Genomic DNA, 27,569 nt, shown 5'->3' on the forward strand with positions numbered 1-27,569 from the left:
AAAAATATAGATATTAAAATTAGAAAGAATCATTTCACATACTTAAATTTTTTTACATTCATTTGAAACTATCTTTTTTTACTTTTTATTATTTTCTTTCTTGAAAAAATATAAAAATTTACACTTTTATAATCATTTTTATGTATCTAAAAGTGTGTACCATGATACCATTCTTTTAAACTTCTAAGGAAATAATTCATTATTATCATTTTTCTCTTTCTGAATTCACGTAATTAGATATTGAAATTTTGTGTTGGTGAATGAAAAGGTTAAGATATTTCTGCGATAACAACAAGTAATAACGTTTTCTAAACTCAAACACATGGATTAAACAAAAGCATCACCCATGATTTACGAGAAACAAAGAAGGAATTATTAAAAATCACTCAATTATTGTGCACTGTTTCTTTTCTACTTCCCAAGAGAAGGACACAACATTATGAAATACTATTCACTGACACACTATAACTTAATTGTAGATGCAGCAAATTTCAATACATATTTATCACAAACTATAAGAGGTAGACACAAAAGATGAACCAGATTCCTTGAACTCCTTCATGATGGATGATCTAGTTCTTCTTGGAATCCATAGCCAAAATGGTGCTGAGATTCATTGGATACATATAATCTGATGTGCCTGACAGTATCTGTTGAACGATCAAACTATTAGCCCTTTCTGATGGATGGAAAGGATCCCAAAACGCATAAACGCGACGATCAGGGCACAAGTTCGATGCCACAGTACACAGTCCAATACCATTGTACCTTCCCTGACCGCAACATGCTACTTTTGATGTAACAAATCCTGCATGTTCATCCACCACCTTTAATAAATAAGCTTTTACAATCACTGTTACTCTTCAAACTAAAATATCAAATACCTATTTAGCCGTCAAGATAACTTTCTATATATGTATGTGTGAGTTCAACATGAACTACATATCATGCAATTCTGAGCACAGTGTTAACTCTGGCTTTTTCATATGCAGCAAAATAGGGTTAATTAACAAAGAAAGAAAGGAAAAGGAAAGGGAAACTATTCTCCCCCACGTATGATTATGCATGGGCCCGTGCCTATATTAATGGCATCTACCTATATAGCTTTATCCCCATTAAATACTTCCCTTTCTGTACGTGAGTTACGTGACTTTAATATTTGCATTCTTATTATTACTTTTAAAAAAATGGCTTTAAACATTGCTAGACATATATATTTATAGCACATTTCACGTATTAATTTTAAGAAATCAAGTGTTTCTTTCAACAATCTGGCAGAAGTTTAATATTGTATACCTACTCTACTCCATGGTTCATTAATGAAGCAATGCATAAGCGTAATTAGCAGCATATTTACCATATCGTTGAGGGTTACTGATGAAGTCAACGTGCATCTGTTGCGTGTTGACCGCAACGAAGATATCAGAACCAATTTCGCTATTGAGTTCTCTGATTATCTGAACAAGTTGAGGGTTGAATAAGGCCGCCGCACGCTGTAGCTCGGCCGAGCATTCACCGTTTACGCTTCTCTGGGCCAACTCCGCCGGCACACAACCCAAAGGACCAGTTCCCGTCACCAAAACCCTACGTGCTCCAATCTCGTATAGCCTCTGAAATATATATATATATATATATATAACACCAAACATGTTCAATTTCCAATGCTCACTAATTTTGTTTACCATAATGAACCTTAGTTACTTTAACAGCAAACACGTATTGATACGTGTTTATTGTTTCCTGTGATGAAAGTTGTTGACCATTGACCTAGCTAGCTACTAAAGAAAATTTATGGAAGAGAACATATTTCGTACCCTGAGAATTTTCTTATACTCAGAGATGATATACTTGACATAGTCTGGTAAATTGTATTGGCGTGATCTTGCAGAGTAAGGCACCAAGTAATAGTTATTGACGAAGTCGTTTCCTCCAAGAGTGATGAGGACTAATGCTCCTTCTATCAAGCTTTGAGTCTGTTCAGCTCCTATAAGAGCACTCACCCTCTGCTGGTATTCTTCCCAATACTGCAGTTGTCTGTATATTCTGATTATGTTTACCTGCAATTCAATATTGTAAATAATCTATCTCTATATATAGTCAATGCTTCCTTCGTTTTTTCTTCTCGCTTTTTTCTTTCTTATTAGTCAATTACAAGAAAAACATGGGAGTTTTTTCGCATAACAATTTAAAAGTTGGATATAGGAATAGGGTATAAAAATATCACTAGTCTTTGTCTTTGTCTGTTTAGTAAACCTTGTTAAATCGTTATCCATCTCAATTATTAAAAGAACTAATGGAGATAATAGACATGTTATTAATATATAACCAAATCATGTATATATGATCCAAATCTTCCCAGCTAATTTTTTGTACATAAATAAATCATTGAATTAAAGAATATCTTTGTTTGAAAATTTGGACACTTTAAACATGGATTTTCAACACAGCTGGAACACAGAAGTAAGTGATGTGACTTACAAATTGGATTCCAGTGTCATTGAGAATTCCAATTCCAGCAGAAGCAAAGTTGGCACCGACAAGCAATCTTTCTCCGTTGAGCTCGGGATCTAAATATGGCAATGTGGATTCGCTCGCCCCAATAGCTTGACCTACACAAGAGAACAATAACCAGTACATTATATTATATACATTTACATAGACATAACAGAAGCAAGCATGCAGACACAGTACTAAAGATTGAAGCAATAATTAAGAAAAAGAAGCTTAAAAACGGAACTGATGAAGTCAGGAATGTTCAAGCCATTGGAGAAACGGCCAGTGGCTCTTCCGGTTGGGTAGTCAATGCCATAAGGAGGAGAATCAGCTCGAGCTGAAGTTGCCAAATAATTGTTGTTTCCATTATCTACAAGCGAGTCCCCAAACACAAAGAAGGCACGTTGTGCCTCTGCACCTCTCAAACCCAACATCGATATCCCCAAAACAACAATGTAACACGCAAGAGTCATAGAAGTAGCCATCGACTAGGATTTTAATCGGACGAGGAAGAAGAGGATATCGAACTGCAACTGGTGATCAAGTTATATATATAATGAGAGCTGTTGAGACAGCCACATAGATATATATTAAGCTGATATGTTATTGTGGTGTCCGTGCATGCAGAGGAAGAATGAGGAAGAGGTGTTATATAAGATTGGAAAAAGGTGAATGGCCCACGTAGCAAAAAGGTAGCACAGGTTGGAAATAATGGGTGTGAGGTCATGTCTGACAGTGTATGGAGTGAGGGAGAGACATGATGCATTAACGAGAACGAAACAGCCATGTGCTTGAAGAAGCCCTCAATGAAGTGGGGGGAAGATTTGACCCTCTTTTGATGGGTGAAAGAAAGGAAGTACATGTAAATCTGTGCCTCATTAAGGATCAATCAAAAACAACACCACTGACAATTTCGTTACGTTCTCCAGAACTGACACACATTTACCACTTCAATTATATCGAACTATCCTTGGACAACATTTTTTTTGACAACATTTAAACATTAATCATACATGTCATTGTGTGATTGGTCCAAATGACACAATGACACTACCATAAACCAATCACACAATGACACGTATGATGATGTTCAAATATTGTCAAAAAAATGTTGTTTAAGTATCTTTATCCTTTTGTATTTTGTACTGTACATGCATCTTTTCTTTCTGTATGTACGGCCAAACCAAGTTTTCTGACTTTTTACTCATGATTTAACTCATACACAAGGTAGTAATTCTTGCAACAAGAAAATGGGAATGAAAGATATTTTAATTTCACAAATGAAAAGGATCCACACATTCTAATTATCGAGTTTTAGTTATGTGGGGCGTTCAAATTAATGCTTGCGAAAGGCAAACAGGGACATACAAATATCATTCCTTACAATTTTTGTTTGAGAAAAAAATACCTGTTTCTTGAGTAAAACATGTTTCTCTAATTTGATAAACGCGAGGATAATGATACTTTAACGATATCTTTTATAATAATTTTAATATTATTTATAGGTGATTGATTCAAAATTATTTTGTAATATTAATAATAATAGTTATAAATATCAATAGATTAATCACGTGATGACACGTAGATAGTATTAAAATGTTATAAAAAAATATTATGAAATAATGATTATTTTATTAGAAAATATTTGTTAAGACGTGTATGTTCATAAACTATGGTGTCGTTGTTTGTGTCATTTAACCACTGATTCTTCCCAACATGTTGTCAACATCCTCTAATAGAACACTTTTGTTTAATTTTAATGCTATTAAAGTTCATATTTTAATATATATAGTATAAGCATCACCTGACATATTCAAATAAGATCATGTTAGCAAGTAAAGTGATGCTCCTTTCAACAAGTTTCATTATCTACATGCACTTTCGAATCCTAATTTATTTGTCTTTCATTGCAAAATTGATTTCGACTTCATGTAATGTATATAACACTCTACCCCATGATAATAATAATAATAATCTTGTCTTTCTTTGATATTTATGACTTACTTTTTAAATTAAAATACCAGATTTAAAATATATAATTGTAATTGAATTTATTCAGAGTGGTTTTTTGGAGAAATAATCCAATCAGTGTCTGAAGTTACAAAGTTAATCTTGGACACTTAAAAAAATTATTAAAAAGCTAATGACATTGACTTTGTGTGTTTTTAAGATTAACAAGTGACCTATCAAATCACAGTTTAAAAAAAATAATTTTTGTTACTCATGTTGATCAACATCTATTAGGGACAGATTGAAATAGACTGATGGGTTATCAAGGTTACCCTTGTTTTTAGGGTTTCTGAAGTTTTTTTAATATTTAATTAAAATAATGTCATGTCATTTAAAAGAAAAAAACCGTCAATGCAAAATTCAAAATTATTTATTTTATGAAAAACTAGGTGGATTACAGTTTAAAAAGTATATGGATTAACAATAATAATGACTTAAATTAATTTTCTCAGTCTTTTAATTTGGTATTTGACGAAATGGAATGATTGAATCGACCAATAATTTATAGTATTTTTAGGACAATATGAATGATCTTTCATCATAGTGGTATAAGCAGATATAGGTGAAGCTCCCATCTACACGAGATTTGAAAGGGTTTCAGAATTTAATATGAACAGTTAATGTATCAGAATTTTCTTTAAATTAGCTACAGTGAAACAATTGAAGTCACTTTAAATTCAACCAAACCAGTTATTTATTTACTGTTCGAATTTCAATATTAAAATATAAGAAGTAAGCCTTTCAAAATTTGATTGATTAATTTAATTTTTTTTACACGCAGAGGAAGAAAACTTCAATTTTAGAAAAAAAAAATAAAGACAAACTTACTTTGTCCTTTTTATTTTTAATGCTATATTGGTTAAGGCTAAGCAATAAAAAAGAAATAGCATTGAAATCTATTTTATTGACCAATTATAATTACTCAAATTATAATTGTCTCAAAAGATTAAGTATTATTGTTTATTCAATATGAAATATTTAAGAAAAAAAATTATAAATGTATATATTTTAAATTGGGATACCATATAAAATTTTATCAAATCAAAATATTAATTAAATTTACAAAATTAATAAAATAAAGTTACTAAAATTTAAAAATATTTTTAAAAATTCCAAAAAAAGAAAACATGTAATCAAATTTAAAAATACTTTAAATGTTTCTTTACTTTCATTCTTTAAGTTTTAATGAAATCTTATTGTTATATACTAATAAAAATTATAATTCAACACTTCAATGAAATCACACAAAAAATAAAATAAAATTAATAATAATTGAAATTTTGCATAAATTTTTCATCTTTTAAATGTTGATATATGTTAGATAGTAAGAAAAAAGATTAATGACAATGACATTAAATTATTATTATATTAAAGAATTTTTTTTATACAATTATAATGATAGAGGTAAAACTATTATAATGAGTTAGAAAATAAAAAAAAATTATATAAAAGAACATCAAAACAATATTTGATATGATAAAAATAAATAAAAAAAAATTAAAAAAAATCAAATGTGTGTCTTAAAATTAATTTCATACATCATTGAATGAAATTATACAAAAAAAAAAAGTAAATATATAATTAAGAGTATAATAAGATGAAAAATATTTTATAAAATTAAAAAAACTTTTCAAATATCAAATTGGCTGACCAATAATAAAAATTGTTTTAGCAAAACAAAAATAATTTTTTAGATGAAACAAATATTAAAAATAAGAGGGAATAAAAAAAGTAACTGTTTTATATTACTTATTAATAAATGAAGAATCTGTGTGCTATTGAATACTGAAATTGGAAAGAAAAGAAAATGATTGCATATAAGTAGAAATATAGTTTAATGGGTGTGTATTCTTCTGGTTTAATGTAAAAATTGAATAATTTTTAAATTCTTTAGCAGAAAACAGTGAAACGAAAGAGATAATGCTTTTCTACTTTGATTGTGTAGAAATCAGAAAGTTATTTTTTTTTTAAATGACATAAATATAAAAAAAAAATGAATATTTTTTATTTTATCTTTGTATCAATACAAAAACTTCTCCATTCATTAAAGAAAAAAAAAACGGAGAAAATTACGTTCCCCGTGTTTTTAGGTGAAACTCGCATTAATCCCCACCGTCCATCATATTTAGAATACTCGACATAATGTTTTACCTCCGTACAGATTTATTTCTCCCATTCTCAATAAAAATAAACAAGATCCATGAAAAATGGTGAGACAAATTTGTACTCAGATAAACAATCTATTTATCATTCATTAAAAAAAATTAATTCGACCGTTATTTACTAAAGTAATTACGTAATCAATGAAATAAAATAAAAAATATATAATCCATCGATAAATTATATTAAAATAATTTTTTATAATTATTTCAAATATAATCCAAACATATATCGACTACAAACTTGATGACCTGTATTTATAGAGAAGTCAAATATGGAATGTGTAGCACTAGGGACCGATAAAGTGTAAACAATAAGATACAGTGATTTTTTGAATTTGTTTTTAAAATTTTGTTGATGAATTAAATGATAAAGTGATGATAAATAGTAGGGCATAGGGAGAAAGGGTTTAGATTTTGGATGGTATGTGATGATTAGAAGGAATTGGATTGGGAGAATATGGTAATATATAAATATGATAAAAAAAAATAAGAGTAAGAAATGAGCTGTATAGACATTTATAATACAACTGCTCTGCACCTAATACCCTCCACATCACATAATTTGGCTGGAGAAACGGTTCAACTAACATCACAAAAGTGTTAATTTCATCTCTCTCTAACATCTCTCAACCAACATTGCAGGCTATTCAATTCCAACTAATTCAACTTCTTCAAACACCCACTTCCCAAAACCTATACCTACCTAGTAACAAACACCACAATTCAACCAAGCATCACATGCCCATGCATGCAATGCACCACCACATCATCATCATCACATCATCTAGTAAAACACCACCTATTTAATTTTTAATTTTTAGAAGAATAGTGAATTTTTATATAAGACATTTTATAATTCTTTATTATGTCAATTTATAATTCTCGATCGTTGAGATTCATGATCAATACATATTTATGTTTAAGGTTAGATATTACTTTTCTTTTTACTTTTCAAACAAATAAAAATGATTGAAGTTTTTCTATTTGGAATCATGTGTTAGGTTTACGATACCGACAAGGTGATTAGTTAATATTTGATTAATAAATGTCTTTTTTTTGTAATTTTTTATTTATTTAGTTTTATCCTAATCCAGAATGATAAAGTTCAGACTTTCTTTTGAATGTTCAATTATTTCAATGTAATTATAAAACGAGCAATACTAAAATCACGCTCTGTAAGATTTGAACCTACGACATCGGTTTTTTAAAACTCACGTTATGTACACATTTTTTTTAGTAATAATTCTTTGATACATTTAAATTTTTTACATACACTTACTAACATTTTACTATCTTCTTTCTTGAAATAATACAAAAAATTATTTTTTTATGACTATTTTATCTTTATGGTTTGTGTGAAATGAATGTAAAAGTGTATCATAATACAATTATAATTTTTTCTGACAAAAAAAAATTAAGTAAATGAAACTGGGTTGGTTTAAAAAACATTAAAAATTGAATTGGGATTAATTATTTTACTCCGTATAACGTATTTGGAGGCTGAGTTATTGTTACAACACATGAGTTAGCTAGCGAACCATGGCCCCTATATATTTATTTCACCATTGTTAATCATTTCTGAGGTTGGTGCACTCTTTAATGCATTGGGATTTCCACGTAAATTCAGTTTTCATACTCACTTTTTCTGTTCGTTCATCTTAAGTATCCTTTGTATACTTTTCAAATAGATATTTATAGGACAATTCGATATTAATGATTCCACAACATGTTTATATAAAATATTAGGATATATTTTTAATCAAAAGCCTTAAAATAACAAGTTTTTTATTTAATTTTATTCGATGTGGATTATTTAACTCTTTGCGGACGTAACATTATTCTCTTTTTCTAAAATATTATGCTACATATTTTTTTAATATTTTTAAAAGTATAAAACATAGATATATACAATCACTTTTATGCGTATATAGTTGTTCTTCCATAAAAATCAAATGTATATTGTTGAATAAGTCATGCATAAAAGATCACATGGTGTATTTTACTTGGATATCAATGTAACAAATATCTAAGTTTTGTCTTTGTCCTTTAGATATTTTCTCTATATATGATTAACCCACCATCCTTCGGCTGTACATATGAAAAAACAAGGTGTTTTATTTTATTTATATTTTAGGTTGTGATGATATAACTATGTATTAAATAACTTTTATAGTTCATACTCCAACATAATGTTTTTTCCAATTCCTTTAACTTAAATAGGGGTGAAGTGAAGAATATATACAGAAGCATATTTTTAATAATTCAGCTTTAATTAATAAGGTTCATTAATAATTCTATCCATCTATCTAACACTTCTTTTAAGTGAAGTTAACGCAGTCTCGTACTCATTAACCGTTTAAAATTCGAAAGTCCATAAAAATGTCTGTGACCACAAAAATCACAAGCTTATTGTATTTCAAAACCTTACAAAAAAACATTCACTTTATCAAATACAAATACAACTCAAGTTTATTAATTAACAATTTTAAAATCATTTAAAATAAATTATATTTTATAAACCACTTGTTACGTTAATTGATGGAAACCTTCACAAGAGAAAAAAAAAAAAAAGAGTTCATTTTTGGTAATTAAAGAATCTAAGCCGACTAAGAAATTGAGATTATTTTACTATATATGGAAAATGCGGCTGAGGCGAAAGCATAACATTGAAGGAGAGTATTTCAGAAAATGTAAAGAAATTAGATGCGAAGAAAGGAATGATAGAGAAGAACGTAAATTTATTTGTGGTGAGAGACCAAAATTACTTCCGACAGAGAATAACAATCGAAGGAAGAAAGGAGGAGAAGATAAAGAAAGTTTGCAGCAGAAAGCACAGTAGCTAGCTAGGGAATGATGATATAAGAAGATCAAACAAGCTTAGGTGGCACACATATATAGATATAACATCCTTTGACTTTTTTCAGACATGGAAATCGAAAAACGATGAATCAGGTCATGGAATCGAGGTCCATGATGGTGGTGAGATTCATGGGATGCATGTATTCGTTGGTGCCTCTCAGAATCTGTTGGACTATGATTCTGTTTGCTTTTTCTGATGGATGGAACGGATCCCAGAACGCGTAAAGGTCTCTGTTCGGACACAAGTTTGAAGCTGGTGTACACAGTCCAATCCCGTTGTATGGCCCTTGCCCACAGCAAGCTATCTTCGATGTCACAAATCCTGCAGGCCCAAAAACATTTTAACGGGCTTATTGGGCTGAAATTTATAATTTTAAAAAAATTAAAATAACGAAGACAACTTTTAAAAGCTATGTTAGCATTTAAAGGAACCTAAACAATGTCTTTTCCACATGTCTATCTTTTCCAGGAACATGTCATTGAATTTGAAAGTTAAAAGGTGGTGCATGCATGGTACCATAAGCTCGAGGGTTGGAAACGAAATCCATGTGCATGCGATAAGCATTAGCAGCAATGAAAACTTGGGAACCAACTTCTTCGTTCAGTGCGTTCAACATTTCAACCAGTTGGGGATTGAATAATGCAGCGGCTCTCTGAAGTTCCACGTCGCAATCACCCGTTCTGCTTCTCATGGCTAATTCCGCAGGAACACACCCCATCGGTCCAGTACCCGTTACAAGAACTCTTCGAGTACCCAAATCATAAAGCCTCTGCATTTTTTCAACATACATTGTTATCTGTGTTCATTAAATAATCATGTAGGTTACAGAGAAATATATCTAATATTTCGAGTCATTGATTGCTTGTGGGCATTATATTATAAGATGCTCGAAAGAGAAAAAACATATTTAGTTAATTATAGTGTCCCTCTCACCAACCAAAAGATACCCACATGTCTTTTGCTTGATGCACATTCTTTCACACGGACCGTAAGACTGGTGGTTAACTTACGTACGTACAACACTGCAGGAGAACATTTTCGGAAACACGAATGACCGTTATTCTACGGTTCCCAAATTCATGATGTATTTTGTCGTATGCGTTATTCATTTCCAATACCGTGTTTGTAAAATATAGCCAATATAATTTCTTTTTATATTCATGTTTATGAAGTTCCAAAACAGCAATGCAAAAAGATTGATCATTCAAAGACTGTGAGTGTTGTGTTTGGTGATGCATATACATACCCTCAGAACTTTGCGGTACTCAGAAATGAGATAGCGAACATAGTCTGGGAGAGAAAATTGGCGAGATCTTGCTGAGTAGGGGACCAGGTAGTAATTGTTGACAAAGTCATTGCCTCCGAGAGTGATGAGAACGAGTGCTCTGTTTACTAGGTTTCTGGCTCCCTCCGGACCAATGTGTGCACTTAACCTTAGCTGATACTCCTGGAATAGCTTGAGTTGCTTGTAGATGTGGATAATGTTCAACTGCCAAAACAACCATGTACCAACCATACTATATATATCAACTTTTGGAATACACAGTCACGTGAATGACTTTATACAAGTCACCCATTTATGTACTCTAAAAGCACACCATGTTCCTTAATAATTGACAATTAATTTTGAAGCTTACAAATTGAATTCCCGTATCATTGAGAATGCCAATCCCAGCTGATGCAAAATTGGCACCGATCAGTAGCTTCTCTCCGACCAGTAAGGGGCTCAAATACGGCAGTGTAGGCTCTAGACCAAGTTCCAAACCTGCATGCAATTTCATATATGAAAAAAGTAACACAATGGTCATGCATGCAAATGATATATATACATATATAGAAACGTTAAGCGCGGATGAACAAGTATATAACGTTGTTGATTTGATTTTGCCAGATTAATTGATTCGTACTGATAAGGTCAGGGATGTTTAAGCCATTGGAGAAACGTCCAGTGGGTCTGTGTGATGGGAAGTCAATGCCATAGGGTGGAGCGTCTGCTCTGGCAGTGGTTGCCAAGAAATCATTGTTGCCACTGTCCACCAGTGAATCACCAAAAACGAAGAAAGCCCTTGTTGGTTGAGCAGAAATAGAACATGGTGCCACAACCAAGCTTATGATAGCACAAAAACCAAGCACCAAAGCATTAGTCATGGCTACAAAACAGGAGTGGAGTGAGTTGTTTGTGTAGTGTATGTATGATTCTTAGTTTGCTGAGTCGTGTTTTTCATGAAGCAATTGGAAGAGCTATATATATATGCAAAGGTTGAGAGGTTGATTTATCTTTGCAAACCACATTCATAAATGTTTTGTTCTACCACCTCTTTAGATTTAAAGCAAACCGCCGAATCAAGAAGAAGCAAGTACATCAAGTAATTGCTCTAGTGAGTGGTTTTAGCAGAAGCCAAACCCTTCCTTCAATTTCAACATCCAAAATCAGCATAAATAATTTCAAGCCGCGTATGTAGACAGAGTTTAAAATATTGGCATTGTTTCCTCCCCAATCACAAGCAAAAACTGAGGTTAAATATTTTCACCTCTGCTTTCTGGGTTGAGTAACTACACAATTTATGTTATATGACATCCCCTAGTGTAAGTTCAACTTCCAAGAAGAAACTATCAAGTACAATCCATGTAATTTATCAAAGTTGGTAGTTAACAAATTAATAGACCAACATGTTGGATCAGTAGAACTACGTTAATCAGCGTATAGGAAACTGCATTCTGGGTATTACTGTTTCTCTTAAACTCTAGGTCTGCCTTCCAGTAAGTCTCACTTAAAATAATTTCAAGTAAAAACTTAAATCAAAGTTGTTTTATGAACTATATGCATGACTTTTAACTTAGTCATAAGTACTTGATCCAGCAGTTAATAGTAAATCAGGGTGTGAAAGTTTTGATTCATAGAAAAAGCAACCTAAATCAATTCTTTACAACCAATCATGAACGGTGTGTCAACACAATTCTATGTCGTATAATGTGAATCCAGTTTTTAGGATTTTGACCTTTTTCTTGAGAAAAATGAGAAAACAGTGGAATCAAACCCTGTCCACTTAATCTCACCCTGTTTGAGAAAATGTATTGGCAGTAAGAGAGAGATGTAACTTTCTTGAATCTTTCATTAGTGGGTGGCTTCTTACAGAGAAATGGAATAGAAATGTGGAACATTTATTAATGTTAGGATGAGAAAGTAGATAGTTTATACAGGGTAGATCCAAAAGCCAGCTAAGATAAAAAAAAATGTTTAAAACACGAATTGCAAAAAAACACTTTTTATTACCATTATTTATATTGATTATAATTCACATTGTATAAAAAATAACAATAATAAATAAGATAACACTTTTTATAACCGTAATAATTATAATAAGGATAATGATATTTTAATAATTTTTTTAATAACTTTTTTTATAACAGAACACGTGTCATCATTTTATTTATTTGTTTGAATTTATTTTGAAAAAGTATTTGAAATTAATTGATCATAAATTGCCATGCATACATTGTCAAAAAATTGTCAAAAAAAGTTGTTAAAGAGATTTTTTCTTTATAATAAATATAGAAAGTAGAAGTAGTACCATTTCATATGTGAAAAATACTCTGCTGATACGAATCTTTTCCTCTTGAATTTTTTTCTCTCTCAGCTAATATGTAATTGTCTTCCATCTCAACTCTTTCTGAAATTCCTTTTGCCTTTTTTGACGTTAGGTATGAGAATGTGCAAGCTCAACAACATATGACTGAGCTCAATGGCATATAGCCGAGCTTAACATCATATTTGTCGAGCTTAATGTCACTTTTGTCGAACTCATCAATTCAACCTAGAATCATGATGAACCTATCACTGTCATTTATTCATTTCCTTAATTGGACACTTGAAATTTTTAATATAGCACTGTTATAAAAAGTTTAGATTATGATAAGGTTGATTTAACCAGGAATGTGAACTTTTGGAATTTTTGGATGATTTAGATGAAGTTTTCTATAGTGATTATATCTTTAACTATATAAAAAATGACACTTTTTATATTAGTTTTAAAATCAGTATAACATGTCAATACTTTATATATTCTGACTTCTATATCTGTTTTAGAATCAGTATATAAAAACCTTTTTTTAACATATAAAAAGTTTTTCTATAATTGAATACTTAGAATTGTGTTATGCGGATTTTGTTATTAGTTAGATCTGAAACTAAAACAGACTAATGATAATAAATTAAAATTAGACAAAAGTTAGAATTAAAATATAAACTTTAAATGTAATTTAATTTTAAGGTGATCTTTATATATACTTATATACTACTTACATAGTGTAAATTTAACAAACAACAATCTTTCGATAAAAAATAATATAATAAATCTAACAAATAACAAATTTTTTTATAATAAGTGACATAATAAATTTAATAAACAATAAATTTTATTAAAATAAACTCAAATTTATGATTTAAATATCATATTAAAAAGTAAATTTTAAATTTAATTCAATATCACAAAATTAATTTATAAAATAAGATTTTTTATCTTATTTATAATAATGAGTGTCTTCCAACAGTGACTGTTGATAGAATGAAGTCTGGACCATGTCGCTTTACCTGCATTATTGCAGTGCGGTCTAACGACAATCTCGTCAGAAGAACTTAAAGGGAAATCATGAGTTGTTTTAAGCACCGCAAACTTAGGAAGACTATGAGAAAATAAACATGTTTTTTTAGTATGGGCAAGATCTAATTCGTGAATAATCAATGAAATTTTTCTGTTAAACTTTACTATCACTCGTATCTTTGTTGATTTAGAACTAAAACATCAAATGATCAAATGATACTATTTATGTGTGCACTTTTGAGCTAATCAAAGTATAAAGAAAAAAAGATGCTGTTTTTCCTAAATAAGGATTGAATTATGGGTCAGGACGAAAAACAAACATGTAAACGTGATTCACCTAAATAGGCTGGAGTTTTGGTCCCAGCATCATCAGTTTTAGATTATTTCCCCTCCAAGAGAGGCTTTCCCTATTTTTACAGTTAAATTCTTCTAAAATAATTTTACGAATTTTAATCTTAAGAATGTTTTATATTTTATGAAATATTTATAAGATTGAATTTACACTTTTTAAAATAATAGAGTTATCGAAAACTGAAATTTATTATTTGTATCGTATACTCACTATGGACCATTTTAAGATTGACGTATACTTAAAATTTTTTTTTTAAGAACAAAAGTAAATGCTTTAGATAAACAACAAATTAACATTTTTTTCAAATTTTAATTATTTTTTCATTACACATGACCGAATTATCTTAGTAGTGTAGAAAACTAAACTAAAAGAATTAAAAATTAAAGTACTTTTTTATTTTAACTTTTAAAAAATTGAACTACAATAGTTGAGTGAATTATGTAAACTATTATGAGAATTAAAAATAATATATTTATATACTTATTCACTAGCAGCGCTTAAAGAAGCCCATTCTTCAAAAGAAATTTCGAACAAAGTTTATGTATATATTGAGACTATAATACTTGAGATTACTTTATTAGATAAGACTATATATTAGTAATAAATGAATTCATATACAACTTTAAGTTGATATATATATATATATATATATATATATATATATATATATATATGATAAATTTATCTTGATGTTCACTTTTAGTGTGTAATAAAATATTGTAGGTAAGATAGCTGAATTATTTTAATTTATAGATGATTAAATTAAGAAAATAGTTTAATTTATTATAACTATTTTTTTTACCTTAGATTAGTTTGGACGAACTATATTATTTAATTTATTTTTACACAGTTTAATTAATTTCTAATCGTTAATTTCTAGTATTATTTTAAATTTTTACTTTCTTACTTTTTTTATCTTTTTTCAGCCTTTATCCTAAAAAGAAAATTATATGTTTCTTTAACTAATAATTTTGTTTAAGTTCATTATAATAATTTCGTTAAGAAAAAGTTACACATTTATTGAAGCATCAATTTCAAATTTTGTTTCAATTCAATTTACCTTTTATATAAAAGTTTTTTTAAAAAAAAAAAACTATTCTATAGATTTTAATTCAGTTTTATAAAGCTATTTCATAATTTAACTTAATTTTTTTATAAACTAAATTATCAACCATCCTACTTGTCCTCTCCATGTTGAGGAATATTAAGGATGATAAATTGATACTCCCTCCTATTGTATTGTATCATGTTTCTCACAAGACAATACTAATAACTTTTTTATTTAAATTTCTATCGTTTATGTAATCTTTAATTAATTTATAAGATGACACTAACTATTTTTTAATCAATATTTTTATCTTACATTTATTCATTTATTAGTTTATATTTTTGAAGTTATAAAGGAAAAGAATAATATATATATATATATATATATATATATATATAAATTTCTTAATTTTTAGAAAGAATTTTAAGCCAAACATATTAATACACATCAATTAATTAAGATCTCAGTGTGACATCCCAAAATATATATATATATATATAAGATGCATATATATAACAAGACGTCATTCATAGTAATAAAGAAAACAGTTAAAATAAAGGTTGATAGCTAAGATTCTAGGGAATTAAGATTTAAGGAATACAGTAATCCAGAATTCAGAGGATATTAAAACTTAAAGTACTAAAGAATTCAAAAATACAGAAACTGGAAATGTTCAGATGATATTAGAGGGCATATAACTTCCTAAGGAACTAAACAGTTGCATCTCCATTATCCTCCAAGGCGTTCTCCACAGAGACTTCATTCTCCTCTGCTCACATCCAAGTGGATGATCATTGCAAAAGAAAAACATACAACATGGCACAAACACAAGCAAATGCAAGGATGAGCTGATTATATAAAAAGTGCCTTGGAGCATGGAAGCCTCCGAGACTAAGACCTCCTGCTACTCCTTACCACATGATCCAATCCTCTCTATGTGAGAAGAAAGGCCATTGGAGCGTAAGGAAAACCTCCAAGGCTGAGCTCCTACTTTCATTCTAAAACACTAAGAATCTCACCGAGAGATTCCATCCAGATGAAACTTAGTTTGTTACTTGGATCGTACTTTCATCACTTTGTAATCATATACTTTTTGCCAAAATAAACATATATATAATCTCAACCATACCTTACTCACCAATCACAAATTATAAAAATAATTACTCCCTAATTTAATCTAAGTTAATCAATACTATAATCTTTTACAATTTATTACCAATGCCTAAACCCTGTATAGATATAAAACCATGTTCCTTCAGTTATATTATAATAGTTATATTAAACCATACTTCTATTATAAATTTTCTATTAGACCATTGCACAAATATTTTTAATTTATATTAAACCAACATTCATATTATAATATTATAATATTATATTATAACAAACCTATTATTATATATAAAACTATATTATATTAATAAAATATAATAACATACATATACTGCTATATAATATTAGTATAATTTATATGTGTTACGTAACTATATTTTATAAATACCTATATATTAATATTATGTTACACTATATATAATATGCTACATATATATATTATACATATATATTAATATAATATATTAATGATATATATAGATATATCATGATACCTCAAAATAACTTATAATACTTCCTTTTTTTTTTCCAATCCAACACAACTTAAATTCCTTGTTGATTATATAACTAGCCTATTATTTTAAGTTCCTTGATTCCCAAAGTTATACATCCTCTCTCAGAGGCTACACTCAACCCATTTTTTCCATCAAATCAGTATCACCCCCAACTTATTCCAGCAACCAGATTTTTCAAATTCTTTCGCAGCACATCACAATCAATATATAAACAGTAATCATTCCCAGGATCATCATTCTAGTCAAATTCAGTGCATACTAAGTTAAACACTTAAGGACAGTAACAACACATGCTCACAAGATATCACATATTTAATTCAACATGCATAATCACTCAAAACAGATTCATCAGTTCTTACCAAACGGGATGTGTAGAACCAAAATACAGTTTAAATTCACATAGCAATTCAGATTTCTCAAACAGTCACTTCGCAACAAATAAAATAAAAGTATAAGTAGCTCCCCTTACCTGGTACCACGCTACACTACAGCTAAATGGAGACTTCCTAACAGTGCCCTCACAGGACAAAACTTCAACAGCACCTATAAATCACCAAATTGGTGATAGAGACAACCTTTTAGAGCTATAACATACGGAGAAGGGAAAACAAAGTACAAAAAGCACATGCAACCAGAAAAATTGGGTGCCCTAGGTCAAGACAGTGAAGAGAAAGGGGAAAATTTACTTACCCGATGAAATGAAGAAATTGTTCGGTAGGAATCGAAGCTCTCCGCGCCAGGAATGATTTTGCAGCAACAAAACAGAGATTCAAGAGTTCAATCTGCTAGAATTTTAGAGAGAAGGCAGAGCATTTGAGTTTGGGCAAGGTTTCTGTTCTAGAGAGAGAAAGGAATTTGCAGAATGGAAATCTAACTTCTGAAAAGAAAAGGCCTTCCCTTCTAAGGCTGAAGCTCCCCTAAGTTATGGGCCTGACTGCCTATTTAGACCCAATGGCCCTTATTATTATTATTATTATTATTTTGGCCTTTACACTCAGAGTCATAAACTTGCATTTAAATGTGTCCTTCTTCCTACAAATTCTTTTTATTATTGTTTCTGTTGACAAACTGATTCAAACGATTTCCAAAAAAAAAAAAAACAAAAAAACCTAAGGATGTATACCGTACATCTTTCCATTATCCTTAACAATATTTCTCTTTCTCTCTCTACAATAATGAGTATTCATGGTTCAGATATATAATATATTATTATATACTAACTTTATAATGATGAAAAAACTAAATAAATTCCAAATCTTTAACAAATAACTTTTCTTTTATATTTTAAGCATTTAATAATATTTTTATATTATTTATCTAATAAGTTAAATACTTTATTCAAGTTATTTGATTCAGACATGTCGATAAGTTAAATTATAATATAATGTTAAAAATTATAGATATTAAATGTAAAAAAACACACACATATATAAACATTTTTCTATTAGAACAAAGTAATTTTACCATTTATTGAGTAATGTGAAAAAAAAAATACATTGAACAGTGAAAGTAAGATTGAATCAAACTTATTTAAAGAAATATATCATAAGTTCAAGAGTTATGTAAATGTTCCATTAATACAGAGAAAGAAAAAGACAGATTATTGAAGATAGTGGAGAGATGTAGGGTATTTTTGGAATAAAAAATAGTGGAGGAGTGATGTAGAATATTTTTGGAATAAATAAAAATACTGAGGAGGTAGAGGAGCACTTGGGGTGATGGAGGGAGCAACACCCAAAACTTAAACGAATGATATTTAGAAAATGAACAGTGATATCATAACATATTTTTATATTCAACAAATAATATAAGAGTAAAATAATCATAAAATTGTAAAATTTTGTATTTTAAGAAAGAATAAAGTAGGAAAAGGTAACGTTAAAGAATATTTTTTGTTAAAAAATCTATCTGTATCTATATAAAAGGTATGAAGCAATTATTTGTCCGGATGTTTGCAAATAAAGGCTTGCAATGGAATTAAGTTAAAGTTTGCATGGAATAGTTTTGTGAAGTGGTAAAACATTATAGATACCTAAGTTTATTACAATATAAATTTCAAGCCCAGATAAGTTTTGGGCTTACTTCTAACCACAAATTATCTCAGCCCAAAGCGATAAATGGGTAACAAGATACAAACCCTAAACTGGGACATTGAATGAAGTTTCCTTTTCCTATTTCTCCCCTCAAATCAGGCCTTGCAGAGAGAAAAGTTACCAATCCCATGGCATCAAATAATTTGTAACAATACAGCTTAAACAATGAAATATATATAGCACAAAATGTAATGCAGAATGTGTGTGAGAATCCTAGGAAGAAGAAGAAGAAGAAGATGATAATCAGGTCCTTGAATCCAAGTGCATAATAGTACTGAGATTCATTGGGTTCATGTATTTGGTGTCTCCAATCATGAATGTTTCCACAATTAATCTGTTTGCTCTCTCACTTGGATGGAAGGGATCCCAAAATGCATACACATTCCTGTTTGGACACAGGTTAGACACTGGAGTACACAGTCCAATCCCATTGAAACGTCCTTGCCCACAGCATGCAACTTTTGAGGTGATAAAACCTGCATAAAAACATTCATTCTTTTAACTTATAGAAAGAAATACATTGTCCAAAATTCAAGTTATGATGTGTAAAAAAAATAAATATTCTTTTACCTTTTGGACAATGATATTTTAATAACTCTTTTACAACAAGACACGTATCACAATTCTAATGGTTTATTTGAATTTATTATAAAAATATATTTGAAACGGACCCATCACTGTCACATAAAAAAAACATAAAAAAAACTGTCAAAAAAGAGTGCGTTTTGTAATTGTTCTAATGAGTTACTTCTTCATGGACCGTACTCCTTTAAGTGTTTGCATGGTGTCATGGTCAGAAGAACAGCACACATGTGGCAGAGTTTGACTAAGGACCTTTTGGTATATAAAAAATTCAGATAAACTTTCTCAAGGGGTATTTTTTTATTTAAATAAACTAAATTTCTTTTAACATAAATATTTTTTTATTCTTGTTTTTTCTTTTTCAGAACATTAATATTATTGTTATTATTATTAAGTAATGGTGGAAAGAGAAAACAATAAAACAAAATGGCTGGTTTGCTTTTCTCCAAAAGTCATCTAATTTGGGTCCCTATATGGTCCCAATATTTTAGTATAATGTTAAATTTGAAAATTATTTTTTTTTTCCGTAAACATACACATTTTTTTTATGAATTTCAACTCCCGTTTAAAATTAATCTATAATAGGTGAAATCAGAACTAATTATGACTACATTTGTGCATTTTTCAACATATAGTCAGTAACTCCAATATTAGTTTAACTTTTGATATTTTCTTATATACAGTCGAGTGACAAAAGTTTGACTCCTTTAGCAAGTATCCATAGCTTTATTATTTTTTTGGAAAAATAATGATGTGGTATTACATAAACATTATGAACATTTTACAATAATCATTTTAAAATTAATTTTACAAACATTATTAGCAAGCATGGTTAATATTGATTAAACTAAAACTATATTACCATGAATCATTGACTTATAGAATAAAATGGCAATATTGATTAATGTTTACACTTAAATTTAAGTATTATAAGATCTCTTTATTGAAATACACTAAATTATAAGAATAAAAAATTAATATATATATATATATAATTAAAATATTAAACAATAATTATTGCAACATTGATGATCTAACACAAAAGACTAGTGTGTCTTTAATATTATTATTATTTTCAATTTTAAAGTTTTAACCTTTAGTTTATTTGTGTCTAAAGTTCTGGTAAGTATTTAAAATTGGAGACCGGCTGTCCACTGAGAATAACAAGAGACTTCATGTGGGTCTCATCTATTAGCGACCCACTTGATTATCAATACTGAAATAGCTTCTCACACCTCAGCCACTCCTCAACAACATTTTCTAGTTAGATATTCTCTTAAAATAAGTAATCTTATAATTGTCTAAAAACAGCAATAATAATGTATTAATATATTGGGTAATTTTGTTTTTAATAATGTCCTCGTAGCTTACTAATTGCTATTTTAACATTATAGTGTTTTCAAAATTGATTAAAACTCACATGTCAATTCGATTTATTACAAGTTTAATATAGATTGGATTTAAAAATAAAAAATAAAACTTTTTGGTATAGATTAAAATTGAACTTGGTTTATTAAAAGTTCAATTTTAGTAAGTCAGCATGATTCACTCATTCACCCATAAATTTTAAATTATATTAAAAAAAAAAAACTTAAACATTCTTAAGTTATGGATTTATCTATATATAGATAAGTGACAACAATTACTAGGTAATAATTTGTTTTATTTTTTTGTTTTTTTATTATGAGTTAAAAATGTAATAATTTAAAATTATGTTAAATTCCAAATATATTGAATTTACTAATAAATGATTTAGATTGAATTGACTCGCTAAATAATCAATTTCTTGTAAGTCGGAATCGGTGAGTAACTGGTTTTTAAAAACACTTCAACTAACCATTAGACGTAGAAAATAAATTTTAGAAAAATGGATAATCTTTTAAAAAGAAGAAAAAAATCAGTTTGGCTACTAATTCATACCGAAATTAAATCGTGAAATGATTTGGTATCAAATTTCTCACTGATATCCAAAACATGGCATGTATATATATAATTGATGAATAGAAAGAGAAAGTGTTAGTACATACCGTAGGCCTGTGGGTTACTGATAAAATCCATATTGGATTGGAAGGCATTAGCCGAAATGAAGATAGTTGAACCAATTTCAGAGTTAAGTTGATTGACCAACTGTACGAGTTGCGGGTTGAACAATGCAGAAGCTTGTTGCAGATCTGCTGCACACTCCCCATTTCTGCTATGCTGTGCTAATTCTGCAGGTACGCAACCTAATGGCCCTGTTCCTGTCACCAAAACTCGTCTTGCTCCCAATTCATATAGCCTCTGCATCACACAAACACTCATTATTATCCTAACAATCTACTAATACTACTACTATTTCTTTTTTGATAATAATACTTAGACAACAATTTTTTGACAACATTTAAACATTATTTACGTGTCATTCTGTGATTGGTCTAAAATTACTTTAGAATCAATAATAATAATTATCAACACCACCATGGACCAATCACAAAATAACACGTAAATGATGTTCAAATGTTCTCTAAATATCATTATCCTTCTTTTTTTATTTATTGCTGCTCAACACTACCCATATGCCTATACTTCAAAAACACTAGGTGCAGGACGCAGATCACCAGTTATCACACATTTATTCTACATTTACAGTACGCTACCCCACATGCTTCTTACATCAATGTTTATAAATCGGTAGAATGATTCAATCTTCAATGCCTTCAGTAACCCCTTATACCATACCATTACTCTAACTTATTGTTTCACACAATCAAACATGCATCATCAAATTATTCATTTCATACTGTTAAGTTTCCACCTAACAGATCACACAGTATAAACTTAATAATATATATTTAATTTAAGATTCAAATTTTTCGAGACTATATATTGTTATTTGAATCATTTACTTTACTTTGACATTATGCATCTTTGACAGAAGGTGTTGTCCTTGTCCAATTTATGTGTGTATTATTTTTTTTCTGAGACACAATAAATCAACATGTCTTGTATTTACCCAAGAGCAACAGGCGTTATTGTACTATTACTACAAATGAATGCTAACAGATATCTTTTAGGTCTGATGGTTTTAAAGCATAGTAAACTTTTACACTTTCAAATTCTAAAAAACATCTTTATGAGGTAAGTTTGTAAATGAAAAGAGCATTTCATTAGAATTTAAATGATATAATTAAAGAGATGTTGTAAGGAGTGGAAATGGGAGTTTATTCTAATTAACTTTTATTAGAAGATGGGAGTCCTACCTATATTATTATCATAAAGTAACAATCACTCTCACTTAATGAATAAAAATAAAGTAAAACATGAAAATGTCACTTTCTCAAAAATCAACGATGGCCACAATTTTTTTTTTAAAATATATATAAATAAACCTTACTTTTTAAATTACTTTATTAACTAAAAAATTGAAACAAAACGCTTCCTTAAGATGAACATATAAATAAATGAAAAATCCTTAAGAAGACCATAGAAGAGAAAGGAGCGAAAACACATCAAAGTGTTCGCAAATGAAAAGAAAAACTACTACAAAGACTATATAAGGGTTTAACGTTGTTCAAATTCGATTAACATATCTATAAGAAAATTATATTCATGTTAATTTTATAGCCGTTTATAGTAATAAAAACACAACTGAAAATGAATTATTTTATTTGCAAATACTAAAATTAAGATAATACTATTTTTCTATATAATTATTAGAAAAAAAAACTAAAGAAAACACACTCTAACTTGTGCTCTCTTCTTTGAGAGAAAATTATAAGATTTAAAGAGGGAAAACATTTTGGATAGGTGACATTCATCATGTAATCATTATATATATGAGGTGTAATCATAATATATAAATGAAATTGTAAATTTCATTTTTCAAACTAGAGATTGAAATATATGTATGTATATATATATTAACTTATTAACTTATTGACACATGAAAATACGTAATAAAGAAATTCGTTAGTCATATTGAAGGCTATTCATGATGACTTATAAATATTTAGTTTCATGTTTAAAATATTAAATTGTATGTGTGAGAATATATATTGAGTGCAAAACCTAAAAGGCAACTTCTTGAAGATGGTATATTAAATAGGAAATAGTTGGAAAAAGAATAATTATATGAAAAATGAGCATGACATTGACATATGTCCCCATCAAAGTATTCCTTGCCTAAAGTGGTGAACTATTAGATCGTAGGTTCATCAAAGTTGTGTATATGATGATAATATGCATGGCAAACGTAACTTTGATTGATGTTAGTGACCGAAATTATAAAAGGGATAATAGTATAATAATAGTATAAATAAGAGCAACAGAAGAGAATATATACCACAAGAATTTTGCGATATTCGGAAATAAGGTATACGACATAGTCTGGGAGTGCAAATTGACGTGATCTCGCAGAAAATGGTACGAGGAAATAGTTGTTAACAAAATCATTGCCACCTAATGTTATGAGGACCAGTGCCTGGTTCACAAGTCTTTGAGCCTGTTCTACTCCAATTAGTGCACTCACCCTCTGTTGATACTGTTCAAAGTACTGTAATTGTCTGCTGATTCGGATTATGTTTATCTGCAAAATATATATATATATATATATATATATATATATATATATATATATATATATATATATATATATATATATATATATATATATACCATTTTCAATTAAAGGTAAATGTTTGTACACACACTTTTATGGATAATAAAAAGGATGATTCATTAATGATTATTAACATAGGTAAAAAAATGGTTGAAACGACAGAAAAAGCAAAAACGTTGGCTTACAAACTGGATTCCAGTGTCATTGAGAATTCCTATTCCGGCAGAAGCAAAATTTGCTCCGACGAGTAGCCTCTCTCCATCCAGCGCAGGATTCAGATACGGCAACGTGGGTTCTGACCCAATTTGCTCACCTATTTGCATCACACACTTCTCATAAGCATATTAATTATGCAGTAATTATAAGAGTTTTAGAACATTATTACAGAACAAAAAAACATGGTACTGAAAGAATTAAACACAACAGCGACATGATTAGGGACCCAACTGATAATGTCCGGGATATTGAGGCCGTTGGAGAATCGACCGGTTGCCCTGTGAGTTGGATAGTCAATGCCATAAGGGTATGCGTCGGCACGAGCAGTGGTGAGTAGGTAGTTATTGTTGCCATTATCAACCAACGAATCTCCAAACACAAAAAATGCTCGAGCCTCGGCTTGTGGAACAAGAACAATGTTGTTACATGTGATTAACAAAAGCAAACATAGAAACATAGAAGAATGAAAAACCCTTTGGTCCATGATGTTTAATGGTAAATAACAACACTGAACTCGGTATGAAGAAAGTAATAAGTTGAGGGGTAGGTTTATATAGAGGTCAGTGGCTGTGATATTTGATGTGGTGAATTAAATAGCTTCTGCTACCACAAGCAGATGGAGATAACGCTCGTAATAAAGAGAGGCCTATCAATTCTATTTTGAATTCAATTCTATGTACCATAATTCATGTGCGTTAAATGCATCATAACCGGCTTACAGCTAGCTAGACCTGTCTTTTCTACCCTCTTTTTTTCTTTTTTTTTCATCTTCCTACTTTTCTTATATCAAAATCCTGCAGAATATTTCACATTTATTGCCTTTTACCTAAGTCTTCTATTTTCCAATTATTTCAAAGGGTGTCAATTAATTTTATTGGTAGTATGAGTATGTTAGAAGAAGAGATGAAAGTCCACTGTTGCCATGTATGAGAAAAAGAAGATAAATGGTACTTACTAATATCGTCATGTGAGTTAAAAGATAAATACTTTAATCTACCACACTGAAGCCTCTTCAATATTTGGTCTCTCTTGTTCCCAGTTTCCCCTACCCAGTTAGTCTGTATATGGATGGATGGATCCTGCACATAGGCTTTAATAAATAACACTCCATGTGCACCATTCACCTTCAAATATTCATACACCTACAACCAGCATTGTAATTAATGCTCGAACAGTGATATTATAATACATTTTTACATTTATTTAACACAGAATATGAAAATAAAATCATCATAAAAGTATAAAATAATTTTTTTTAAAAGTAAAAAAAAAAAATAGTATCAAATTATTATAAAAAGTTAACTGTATCAAAAAATCATTTTTCTTAATCGTGTGTGCTAAAACTATCAACTTTTTTATTGCTGCTACTGCAACTATATTACCAATTTTATACAATAAGGTTTTTAACCAACCTGAACTACACTTTCTTCATTCAGGTATACAGACTTCACAGTAACAATTACTGTCCTAACTTATTGAGTTTCCAACGAAAGTACACTTTCTTAATTGTTAAAACATGGTTTACATCATAGGACAAACTACTTTCAAATATAAATCAATTATATGACTTATTTGGACAATTCAGAATAATTACTTTGTTTTTTTTTTTAATTTAACGGTTAAATTTAATTGCTTGTCAGAATCTGTATTAAATTAAGAATGTTTTATATTTTAAATTGTTTTTAGAGAAATTGGTCACTTTTTCATTATTATTACTATTATCAAGGCTTTGTTAATCCGTGTACAAATGCGTATTATCAGTTCTTAAAAATACTAGCTAGTTTAAAGGAAGCGGAATTTTGAAAAATAATAAATGTTTATATGATATTTCTATTATAATTTAGTCTTTGATTTAAATTTGGTGATCTCCACATATTTTTTTCCAGATTATTATTATTATTATTTGTTAACTTTTTAGTATTCATTATTTTTCATAACTACCTTTCTTCTTTTCTTTTCATGCTAATCCTACAATGTACAAATATAGGCATGCAACATATTTTTATAGCAAACTAAAACTTAAATTCTAATATCACCCCCTATTTCTATCACATCTATAACCTAGTATGGTTCCCATTTATATTTCATTAATGACATAAAAGCTATCCAGAGCACTTAATTTACCTTTTCTTATCATAATTCACTCATAATATATATTTATTAAAATGATGTGCAATACAAGAAAATATAAATCAATTTTATTATATAATTTGTACATTGAATTGATGGGTAATTTTTTTTTTAAATTTTTTAATTACTCTAGTGTAGATTTGTTGTTATTAATAATGTTACAGTAGGAAAAACATACTTTTCCTATTCAATGTATGCCTGTATGCAAATATCATATACATATATATATATATATATATATATATATATATATATCTTTTGGCCAGTATAATTTTAAAGTTTAAACAAAAATGTATATATACAAACCAATATAATTACCCATTAAACTGCCAAACCGGTGCCTAACATATTATCATGTTTTACCAAAATGAAGCAAACAACTTTGCTGCAATTTGAACACTAGCAATAAATTTTGTAATTTATTATATGTAATCAATTAAAAAACATGTTATTTTCTAATATGAATGCTAATTAAATACTTAATGATGCTGCATTTTAATTTTGACAACCTCAAATCATACAATAAATTATTGAAACAAATAAAACTTCAATTAAGAATATGTGAATTGTTTGTTCAATATACAAATAAATAATTTATACAATAATAGGATATGCTAGCATTTTAATTCATTGATTGGTTTCGAATAATTTAGTCTATTATAAAAGTGTCAATAATTTTATGTAATTGTCAATTATAACGTTAGTTTTTATTCATTGTTATTTTTTCAAGAATATAATTTATATTAAATTAAATTACTATGTTTTTGAAAATAATGTTTTCAATATTATTAAAATAC

At 28.9% G+C, this 27,569-nt stretch overlaps 3 protein-coding genes across 4 annotated transcripts; all 3 read right to left on the bottom strand.

Annotated features, from left to right (window-relative positions):
- Positions 1-288: 288 nt before the first annotated feature.
- Positions 289-3,134, bottom strand: LOC106754152 (GDSL esterase/lipase At5g33370). Its single transcript, XM_014636136.2, has 5 exons — positions 2,738-3,134; positions 2,479-2,609; positions 1,815-2,057; positions 1,358-1,610; positions 289-808 (listed from the first exon to the last, which is right to left on the bottom strand). Exons 1-5 carry the CDS (start codon positions 2,976-2,978, stop codon positions 573-575), a joined length of 1,104 nt encoding a protein of 367 aa, XP_014491622.1. The 5' UTR covers positions 2,979-3,134; the 3' UTR covers positions 289-572.
- Positions 3,135-9,315: 6,181 nt separating this feature from the next.
- Positions 9,316-18,227, bottom strand: LOC106754089 (GDSL esterase/lipase At5g33370-like). The gene is made up of 7 exons (XM_014636041.2): positions 17,845-18,227; positions 17,624-17,697; positions 11,433-11,675; positions 11,163-11,290; positions 10,772-11,014; positions 10,042-10,294; positions 9,316-9,846 (listed from the first exon to the last, which is right to left on the bottom strand). The coding sequence occupies exons 3-7, from the start codon at positions 11,671-11,673 to the stop codon at positions 9,614-9,616; spliced, it is 1,098 nt and encodes a 365-aa protein (XP_014491527.1). The 5' UTR covers positions 11,674-11,675; positions 17,624-17,697; positions 17,845-18,227; the 3' UTR covers positions 9,316-9,613.
- Positions 18,228-19,156: 929 nt separating this feature from the next.
- LOC106754156 (GDSL esterase/lipase LTL1-like) lies at positions 19,157-25,174 on the bottom strand. 2 transcript variants are annotated; one of them, XM_014636139.2, is made up of 5 exons: positions 24,874-25,174; positions 24,612-24,739; positions 24,151-24,393; positions 21,857-22,109; positions 19,157-19,723 (listed from the first exon to the last, which is right to left on the bottom strand). In XM_014636139.2, exons 1-5 carry the CDS (start codon positions 25,124-25,126, stop codon positions 19,491-19,493), a joined length of 1,110 nt encoding a protein of 369 aa, XP_014491625.1. In that variant the 5' UTR covers positions 25,127-25,174; the 3' UTR covers positions 19,157-19,490. The 2 variants fall into 2 exon arrangements, with proteins under 2 accessions (XP_014491625.1, XP_014491626.1); XM_014636140.2 differs by lacking the exon at positions 24,151-24,393.
- Between the last annotated feature and the right edge of the window lie 2,395 nt (positions 25,175-27,569).

Source organism: Vigna radiata, unplaced genomic scaffold (genome assembly GCF_000741045.1).
Source record: "Vigna radiata var. radiata cultivar VC1973A unplaced genomic scaffold, Vradiata_ver6 scaffold_83, whole genome shotgun sequence".
In the NCBI taxonomy this organism is placed as follows: Eukaryota; Viridiplantae; Streptophyta; class Magnoliopsida; order Fabales; family Fabaceae; genus Vigna; species Vigna radiata.

Excerpts from the sequence above, each read along its gene's own strand:
- LOC106754152 (XM_014636136.2), bottom strand. The coding sequence starts at position 2,978 with ATGGCTACTTCTATGACTCTTGCGTGTTACATTGTTGTTTTGGGGATA. Across the intron at positions 2,610-2,737 it reads GAACATTCCTGACTTCATCA|GTCAAGCTATTGGGGCGAGC; the intron begins GTTCCGTTTTTA and ends TCTCTTGTGTAG. Across the intron at positions 2,058-2,478 it reads ATGACACTGGAATCCAATTT|GTAAACATAATCAGAATATA; the intron begins GTAAGTCACATC and ends ATTGAATTGCAG.
- LOC106754089 (XM_014636041.2), bottom strand. The coding sequence starts at position 11,673 with ATGACTAATGCTTTGGTGCTTGGTTTTTGTGCTATCATAAGCTTGGTT. Across the intron at positions 11,015-11,162 it reads ATGATACGGGAATTCAATTT|TTGAACATTATCCACATCTA; the intron begins GTAAGCTTCAAA and ends TTGTTTTGGCAG. Across the intron at positions 10,295-10,771 it reads AGTACCGCAAAGTTCTGAGG|AGGCTTTATGATTTGGGTAC; the intron begins GTATGTATATGC and ends GAAAAAATGCAG.
- LOC106754156 (XM_014636139.2), bottom strand. The coding sequence starts at position 25,126 with ATGGACCAAAGGGTTTTTCATTCTTCTATGTTTCTATGTTTGCTTTTG. Across the intron at positions 22,110-24,150 it reads AATATCGCAAAATTCTTGTG|AGGCTATATGAATTGGGAGC; the intron begins GTATATATTCTC and ends TGTGTGATGCAG. Across the intron at positions 19,724-21,856 it reads CAGTAACCCACAGGCCTACG|GTTTTATCACCTCAAAAGTT; the intron begins GTATGTACTAAC and ends GTTTTTATGCAG.